The following is a 9,264-nucleotide window of genomic DNA, read 5'->3' as shown; positions in this document are numbered from 1 at the left end:
CCTGCTGCGCTGCAGATACAGCTGTTTACCTTTGGTGAATCTGAGCGTTGCTTCACAAAAATCCTCTTCTTTGTAATTAAATCCAGCAGCTGCTCCGAGCTTCTCTGCCATTTGTAACTTGGGCAGGGAGCCAGCTGTGACCAGAGGAATAGCTCCAGCCAACCGGGCAAGTTGGATGGCAGCTGTACCCACACCACTGGCTCCTGCATGGATTAGCACAGTGTCTCCAGCTTGGACATTTCCTGTGACAGAAAGGACAGAAACCGAGTGTCTCCAGCTTGGACATTTCCTGTGACAGGACAGAAACCTTTCTCTTTACTTTCCAACGGCTATACACTCCCCACACAGGCATTATCTTGCCATGACCACCTGGCCATTGGACCAAATGCCAAATCTCTTGCCTTTTTTAAGAGAATATATTGACGGTTCTTTTTATTTATTTATTTTATCTAATTTTTTGAGAGATTTTTGCTATAGGGTGCGTGCACTCGCCAGACAGACAGAGACAGAGAGACAGAAAGCAAAAAATCACCCCCCAGGGGGATGGCCAAACCACAATCCCTTCTCCATTCTCTTCTTGGGATCTTGGGCACACATGTGCCCAGTGTGAGTTTAAGCCACTGGGTCTGGGACTTGAACTGTGGTCTACTACATGGGAGTCCAGTGACCTAGCCATTATGCCAACTGCTGGCCCCACAGTTCTTTTTTTTAAAGAATTATGTATTTAGGGGCTGGCGGGTGGCGCAGTGGTTTGGGGCACTGGATTCCCACATGGCCGACTTGGTTTGAGTCCTGGAACCGGCGGCATGCTTTCTCACTTTCCCTCTCTCTCTCTCACTCTGTCCCTCTCTGGTCAAATTAAAATAATAAATAATAAGTAAATAAAATAAAGTTAATTTTGTTATTCTTCAATTTGACCAGAGAGAAACTCAGAGAGAAAAAGAGAGTGAGAAAGCAAGCTGCCAAGTCCTGGACTCGAACTTTGGTCAGCCATGTGGGAGTCCAACGCTTTTGCCAACATACCACCTTCCAGTGAAGACAGTTCCTTTTTTTGTTTTGTTGCTTCTGATCAAAGTGGGAAATAACCTTTTGAAACATGGTTATTAGCAGTCACATCCTCATTCTCTGTTTAATTCTAAGAAATAACACCACAGTGCTTATCTCTGACCTATAAATAAATAGGAATAACCACCATTCCCACTGTCACCACCTGAAGCTGGTCCTTCTTCAGTCTGAACCTGGCCTCTAATCTGATCTCACTGATTAAGCCCCCACACCTAGCTACCAGGCTCCTTCGCCCTGATGGGGTTTTCATTATGTTTTGCCCCCCCCAAAAAATTTAAACTGGGTCGCCGCTGGCTTTTGCATCGAGTCCAAACAGATTGGCATTTGAGGCCACCACAATCTGGCCCCAGCCGCATCTTTCACAAATGACAATCATCCTTCATTTATAAGTGCAGCAACTGGTGTCACTTTGATATTCTTTAGACTACCTTGGCATGCCTCTGTCCATCACAACTCTACCCACCCTTCAACTCCTCCTCTTCTAAAATGCCCTCTCTGACCACCCTTACCCACACCCACCTTCCCATCTCAAGCTGTAGTTAGAGACAGGGCTACCCTTTGAACTCTACGATTGTGTGATTCTTGTTCATGTTTCATCTTCGCAGTTATATTGAGCTCTCTAAAGGCAGAGACCAAGTCTTAGGTTCACCAGGTGTGCTCTCCTCAGAGGAACTGAGGAGGAATAAATGAATTGATTGGTCCCTTCTGTTGCACTGGGACCCAGAGAGAAGCTTGGTGTGATCTGGAGGAGCTGGGACGGCTTCTGGGCCTTCAGTGTTAAGACGTGCCCAGGCCTTCTATCCAGTACTTTCCAGGCCTCTATCTGCTAACTATGATTCCGGCCCCAACATCACACCATTGGAACATGGACTGAGGGCCTGATCCTACTGCTGGTGTGGATATGTGGGTGTGGATATGTGGTGGGTGTGGAAATGTGGTCAGACTAAACCTGCCCTGAGGGACTGCTGGGCTTTGAGGTGGCGGATTCGTGAAGGAGTTGAGCCACACTGTTTTGGAGTAAGCATGGGGACCCTCCTCACCCAAAAGATACAACAGCTGGAAGGCAGTGAGCCAGGCTTCTGGGATGGCTGCAGCCTGAGTCAGGGTCAGTCCCTCTGGGATGGGTATGAGGAGCCCTTCAGGGATGGTGACATACTGAGCCTGGCCTCCACCAGGCAGCAGAGCCATGGCCGAGTCCCCGATCTTCCAGTGTCCCTGGCAGCCAGGCCCCAGCTCTGCCACGCGTCCAGAGGGCCCCAGCCGCATCTTTCACAAATGACAATCATCCTTCATTTATAAGTGCAGCAACTGGTGTCACTTTGATATTCTTTAGACTACCTTGGCATGCCTCTGTCCATCACAACTCTACCCACCCTTCAACTCCTCCTCTTCTAAAATGCCCTCTCTGACCACCCTTACCCACACCCACCTTCCCATCTCAAGCTGTAGTTAGAGACAGGGCTACCCTTTGAACTCTACGATTGTGTGATTCTTGTTCATGTTTCATCTTCGCAGTTATATTGAGCTCTCTAAAGGCAGAGACCAAGTCTTAGGTTCACCAGGTGTGCTCTCCTCAGAGGAACTGAGGAGGAATAAATGAATTGATTGGTCCCTTCTGTTGCACTGGGACCCAGAGAGAAGCTTGGTGTGATCTGGAGGAGCTGGGACGGCTTCTGGGCCTTCAGTGTTAAGACGTGCCCAGGCCTTCTATCCAGTACTTTCCAGGCCTCTATCTGCTAACTATGATTCCGGCCCCAACATCACACCATTGGAACATGGACTGAGGGCCTGATCCTACTGCTGGTGTGGATATGTGGGTGTGGATATGTGGTGGGTGTGGAAATGTGGTCAGACTAAACCTGCCCTGAGGGACTGCTGGGCTTTGAGGTGGCGGATTCGTGAAGGAGTTGAGCCACACTGTTTTGGAGTAAGCATGGGGACCCTCCTCACCCAAAAGATACAACAGCTGGAAGGCAGTGAGCCAGGCTTCTGGGATGGCTGCAGCCTGAGTCAGGGTCAGTCCCTCTGGGATGGGTATGAGGAGCCCTTCAGGGATGGTGACATACTGAGCCTGGCCTCCACCAGGCAGCAGAGCCATGGCCGAGTCCCCGATCTTCCAGTGTCCCTGGCAGCCAGGCCCCAGCTCTGCCACGCGTCCAGAGGCCTCGAGTCCCAAAATGCTGCTGGCTCCTGGAGGTGGGGCATATCCACCTTGTCTCTGCAGAGAAAGGCGTGCACTAATTAGTGAGCATGATCAGAAATATTTGTGTCACCATCCTTGGCCCTCTTCCAATATCCTCTCTTCTTTTCAAGAAGAAAATTGAGTACAAAGTCAGGTTTGAAAAGTCAGGAAAAGAGAGGAGAGATAATTTATTTTATGCATCTAACAGACTATAGGTCACAAAACCAGTGGGTGTCATAGCTGGTAGGGCCGCTAGCTAATTACTTCAACTAAACCCCTTGTTTCACAAATGGAGAAACTGAGGCCAGGGCAGAGAAATGCCTTGTCCCAGGTCACAAGGTAAATGAGAAGCAGGCCCAGGAACAGAGCCAAGGACTCACCTATCCAGTGCCAGCTCACTCACCCCAGTTCTCAGAAGCTTTGGACCAGAAGGACTTAATTAGAAGAGTGCGATGAACCATGAGGAGCTTTTTCTTTCAAAGGACACTTGCCTGGGCTCCCCCTCATGTTTATTTTGAAAAAATGACCTAGGAAATTCTGATGCACATTTCTGAATGACCAGCTACCAGAGATGGCTGTTGCTTGCACAAATCAACAGCAGACAAAAGAATCTCAGGGCACTGTCCCCTGCCAGCGCTGGGACTCTCAGGGCAGGAGTTCAACTTTGGAGACTCAGGGGCTTCAGTCTGAACCACAGCTCCTCAGATTACTCTGTTGTGGCCTCGCTCAAATTGCTTAACCTCTCTGACCCTCTATCTGTGGAATACAAATGCTGACCAGGGTTGCCTAGGAGATGGGGCTGGGTCACACACACCCTCTTATCTGGGGCCTGAGCACTGTGGATTAACCATTAACCAGGGTGGATTCAGCTTTGCGAATGGCCCCCTATTTGTTTTGTGTCTGAACCCCCAGGATGAGTGTTACTGGCAGTGCCTCCACATGTCTGGCAAGTGATTGTGGAAGACTGCTGTGAAGCTCCGGAGTCGTCCCCCGCCTGCCTCAGACCCTGCTACTCCAGCCCTGCTCCAGCCAGGGCTAAAGGGCCAGTTCCTGGTCCCTGCAGTCCTGCTCCGAGGGCTAGCCCTGTGCTCCCCGGCCACAGGACTGGTACCTGGAGTAGGTCCGCCCTGTTCAGGGCGCTGGCCACCACCTTCAGGAGGACTTCACCCTCTCCTGGGCTCGGCTTGGCCACCTCCTTCAGGTAGAGGTTCTCCGGTCCTCCCGGCTTGTCAAAGTGCACAGCTAACATGTCCTGCGGATACAGGGTGGGCAGAGATCCCCCGGTAGGACTTAGCGGGAGGAGCACAGGGACTACTGGCGTTGCAGCGCCCCCTGTAGGCCAGCCGCTGCGCTCCGCGGTGGTCCACTGGACCTGACTCCCGGACCCGCCCGCCTGCCTCCAAAGTCTCCTGCCACCTCCAGACCGATCCCGCAGGGGACACGGACTGGAACGGCGTGGGGTGGGACGGTGGGACGGCACAGGGCCGGCTGGCTGCATCAGCGCAGGAAAACGCTGAGGAACATTAGGCAGATTACACACCCTCTAGGTTGGGAGCCCCAGCCCCTGCACGCCCGGGTCACTGGAGCCCAGGTGGCAGAAGGCACCTTACGTACTCCTGGCCGGACTCCCCTCCTGCACTCTGGGCGTTGTGGGTCCTGGCTTCGCTGGGTCCTGGTAGCACAGCTGCAGAGCCCCGGGACTGCCTCGGCCACCGCTGGAGTGGACGGCCAGACAGGGCGGCTGCAGGGGTGGGGCCAAGCTGACCCAACCCCTCCCCCTCCCTTTTCCTCCTTTCCCCTTTAAAATGCAAAGTTAGTGACAGACGAGTCAGCTTTTCTTTTCTCTTTTAGCTCTGGAAACTAGTCTTTCTCTCGGTTTGACAGGAAGTGCTATTCCAGATCTCTACAAGGAGAGAAAACTTCGCTCTCTCTAGAGAACTAGATCAATATATTGGCAGGTGGATGGGTCGGTTTTCCGCTCCAGCCAGGCTTTTGGCGGGTTTATCCTACACGCCGGCATCCTTCCTTTCTCGTAGATACGCATCTTGAGTATGGAGGGCAATCAGGGTGTTGGCAAGAGAAAAGAGAGGGACAGTGGGAGAAAGGGAGATAAAACGCAGCCCTGGCCCGCATCCCTTGCCGCCTCCCTCCCTGGCAGTCCGGGAAGGGAGGGGCAGCCAGGCGGGTGAGACCATTTAACGGGTTAAAAGCTGTAGCAATTGGCTGCATCGGGGTTTCTCGTCCTCTGCCCTATTGACATTTTAGACTAGACGGACCGTTCTTTGCTGTGGGAGACTGCTGTGCCCTACTGTGGGATGTTTGGCTGCCTCCCAGGCTCCCTCCCACCCAAGTCATGGTGATGAAGTCTCCAGACATTGTCAGATGTCCCTTGAGAGGCCCACTTGAGAACTACACGTTTATGTGCACCTGCATCCCCTAAATCAAAGTGTTGAGATTGATTGTGAAGGCATTAGGAAACAATACTTTCATGGTATCCTAAGGTGGGCTTTTGGCAAGAGAACGATTACTGTTATGAGGAGCAGGCCCGATGATTGAGGTCTGGTGGGTGGCAACCAAGAAAAGAAGCTGAGGCGTAAGTGAAGTAAAACTGGTTTATTTGAGCCAGGGTTTCATATGAATTCCTCAAATAAGAAAATTTCTAGTTTTCCAGACACATGCTCATCAAAACAGAGACCAAGATAGACGGTGTATAAAAGAAAGAGGAGGAAAGGGGGGAGTTACAGTTGTTTGTCAAGAGTTTACAATGGGGGGCCACTGGGACCAGCAGGTGGTGTAGCTTAAGGCACTGGACTCCCACATGGCTGATGAAGGAGGGTGGGGATTTGAGTCCAGGACACAGTGGCTTGAAATTCATACAGGGCGCATGTGTGTGCATGCCCAAAATTCTGAGCGAAGAATAGATTGTGGTGCAGCCTTTCCCCCTTGGGAGCAGTTTCTCACTTTCTCTCTCTCACTCTCTGTCTCAGGCAAGTGCAATATGCCCTACAGCAAAAATCTCCCTTAAAAAAAAAAGTTTACATTGATGCATTTTTTAAAATGTGGGCACATGACTGGCTATACTCTATTTTTAAAAATTTTGTCAAAAGACACATGCGTTTGTGAGAGAGAAAGTGAGAAAGCACCTCCATGGGGAATGATCACATCACAATCCCTTCTCCTGCATTTCTCCCTCCTTTTGGGACTTTGGGCAGACATGCACACATGCTCGAAGTGTTTTCCAAGCCACTGGGTCCGGGACTCAAACTGTGCAGTCAGTCATGTAGGATCCAGCTTCCTTAACCACTACGCTACATGCTGGTCTTCCTCTTTTTCTTTTTTAAGAGAAAATGCATTAAGAATTTGATAGTTCTGGACCAGCCAAAAAATATATGCCATTTTTGGGGTTAACCTTCTGTTTAAAAATGTAAGTAAATATGAGGAGACTTCAAAAAGTCTGTGAGAAATGCAAATTTATTTTGACACCCCAAAGTTTTAAAATCCATGCATAGTTTTCTCATAATATGTATTTCCCATGAGCTTTCTGAAGACCCTGCCTATTTCCTGTGGCCTCAGCTAGTTCTCAACAACTAGTTGAGAGCTAGCCTGGTCCCAGTTCTCTCTAGCCTATCCCCTGGCCCAGCTCAGCTCTAATCTGGGCCTCTTCATTCTCTCAGCACCCTGACCTGGTAACCCACAATCCCCAGAGGCTCAGTGTCTCCCATTGGCCACAGCTCGTGTCCATCAGGGCATCTCCAGGATAATTTTGCCCACGTTCTTGTTGGCCTCCATGCGAGAGTGGGCCTTCTGAACATCAGCCATGGCGAAGATTTGGTCCACGACAGGCTGCAGCTGCACGGCACTCCCAGGGGAAAAGTGGGGTAGGACTTGCTCCGTGAAAGTCTTCACCAATGATTCCTTATACTGAGTCAGGGAAAGCAGGCTATTAACAGGGTGAGGTCCAGGCCCCTCTGCCCTCAGACAACTCTGAGGGAGGAATCAGACCATGCCTGACTGGCCCTCATACTAGCTTGGCCCAAGGGCGTCAGACCAAATCATGAGGAAAAAGGTCTAAATCTCCTTGGGAGAGGGAGCTTCAAGGAGTTCTCCTCAAATCTGTAAAAGTGTGGGGTTCCCAGTGTGAATCTAGGACCTGGCAGAGGGGAGAAGTCAGACTCAAATGAGAAAGTAGATAAAGGGACTGAGTCTTTGGGAGGAGACAGGGAACTGATGGAGGGAAGGGTAACCCTTAGAGAAGATAACCCTTAGAGTTCCTCCACAGCAAAGAAAGTTGACACCATCAGGAAAGGGCGATAAGCAGGAGTCCTACAAACCGAGGCAGCTGACGGGTGGGGACTATAATACAAGGATCTGTTCAGAATCCGCCCAGAACCAGCTCAGCTCTGCTGTTGTTTGTCACCTACCTTCTTGTCCCTGGACCTCAGGAGACTGGCCCGCAGACTTCCTCGCTTACACAACAGCTTGGAAAGCAGTGGTCCATTGACATCTGCTCCTCCCATGAGGCCATACAGAACCCACCGACCATCTGCAGCCAAGCAGTGGAGGTTCTTCTCCCAGTAGGAGCCACCAATGCAGTCTAGGATCACGTTGACGCCCACACCTAGAATAGGTTTAGTTTTTATGGCAAGGCAGATGCCCAATCTTCTCTTGTTGGACCTCGTTTTGCACAGTCTCCTAGGGGCCAGAAATAATATGGGAAGGAAAGGCCCTATCTGGGAGGCTGTGTGCATTTAGTTCTCCGAGAGAGTCAGGTAAGAAGTGCTAAGGCATTCAACCTTCAGAAGACTTCAAAATGAGGGGCTGTGTCTCCTGACAGTTCTAAACATAGACTGATCAGACCTTAAGTACTGCTCTGGAGAGCCCCCATAAGAAGTCAGTATGCTTTCCCTTTTAATAATTAAGGGATTTGGGACCACTGGATCTCCTGGAGCTTCAAGGGATGACCCTCCTCCCCAGTCTTCATAAATATGAGAATTGCTTGGGACCAGCAGATGGCGGAATGGTTACATAGCTGGACTCCCATGTAGTTGACCATAGTTCAAGTTCTGGTGGCTTAAAACTCATGCTGTGCATGTAGGCGTGTGTGCCCAAGATCCCAAGAGGAGAATGAAGGAGACGGGACTGAGGCATGGCCATCCCCCCAGGGAATGATTTCTCACTTTTTGTCTCTGTCTTTCTGGCAAACACACGTGTCCTATAGCAAAAATTTCTCTCTCTCTAAAAAAAAAAATCTTATAGCAAAAAAAAATCTCTCTCTAAAAAAAAAAAATATATATATATATATATATATGTGTGTGTGTGTGTGTATGTAAGAGAATCCCAGTCTTGATCTGTCTCCTTTTTGTTATTTTTTGCTGAAGTATCCTAGAAGTTCAGAATCATACATAATCCTTGATTATATTCATTATATTAATCTTTATGATTAGTATATATTTCTCCCATGTTCATAATTATAATTAATTTTTGGCTTATGTTATCAATTAAAAGATATTTTATTTAACTTTATTTAGTTTAGACCAGATAGGGAGAGAGAGAGAGATGGAAAGTGAGAAAGCAAGCTGCCAGGTCCAGGACTTGAACTGTGGTTGACCATGTGGGAGTCCAGAGCCCTTAACCACCATGTCACCTGCCAACCCCTTATGCTCTCAACTTATAGTGAACTTTCCTTTCATCTGAGTGGTAAGACCATCTCCAGGTTTTGTAAAAGATGAGAAAGAAGGGGCCAGCAGGTGGTGTGGTGGTTAAGGTGATGGACTTCCACCTGGCTGACTGACAGTTCGAGAATCGGAGCTGGTGGCTCACTTTCTCACTTTCCCTTTCTCTGTCTCTCTCTGGTCAAATTAAAAAATAATAACAAATAAAATTAAATAAATATAAAAATAATTGTGTGGTTTTTAATTTTTTTTTAAAATGAGAGACGGTTGGGAACCAGCAGTTAGCGTAATGGCTATGTCGCTGGACTCCCACGTAGTCGACCGCGGGTCGTGTCCCGGACCCGG

General features: G+C 49.4%; 2 protein-coding genes across 2 annotated transcripts in view; both read right to left on the bottom strand.

Annotated features, from left to right (window-relative positions):
* TP53I3 (tumor protein p53 inducible protein 3) overlaps nt 1–4,993 on the bottom strand; it is a 7,976-nt gene extending 2,983 nt beyond the window's left edge. The window contains exons 1-4 of the mRNA XM_006167650.3: nt 4,853–4,993; nt 4,359–4,499; nt 3,016–3,283; nt 30–242 (exon numbers count right to left, since the gene is read on the bottom strand). Coding sequence (XP_006167712.1) covers nt 30–242; nt 3,016–3,283; nt 4,359–4,496 — 619 coding nt within the window. The 5' untranslated portion in view covers nt 4,497–4,499; nt 4,853–4,993. The remainder of the gene's footprint in view (nt 1–29; nt 243–3,015; nt 3,284–4,358; nt 4,500–4,852) is intronic.
* A 1,929-nt stretch (nt 4,994–6,922) lies between these two features.
* LOC102485324 (profilin-4) overlaps nt 6,923–9,264 on the bottom strand; it is a 31,854-nt gene continuing 29,512 nt past the window's right edge. The window contains exons 8-9 of the mRNA XM_006167652.2: nt 7,669–7,865; nt 6,923–7,168 (exon numbers count right to left, since the gene is read on the bottom strand). Of these exons, the coding sequence (XP_006167714.1) occupies nt 6,989–7,168; nt 7,669–7,865 (377 nt within the window). The 3' untranslated portion in view covers nt 6,923–6,988. The remainder of the gene's footprint in view (nt 7,169–7,668; nt 7,866–9,264) is intronic.

The sequence above is a fragment of the Tupaia chinensis genome, unplaced genomic scaffold (genome assembly GCF_000334495.1).
Source record: "Tupaia chinensis unplaced genomic scaffold, TupChi_1.0 Scaffold144952_1, whole genome shotgun sequence".
NCBI lineage: Eukaryota > Metazoa > Chordata > Mammalia > Scandentia > Tupaiidae > Tupaia > Tupaia belangeri.
This window is presented reverse-complemented; position numbering and strand designations above follow the sequence as displayed.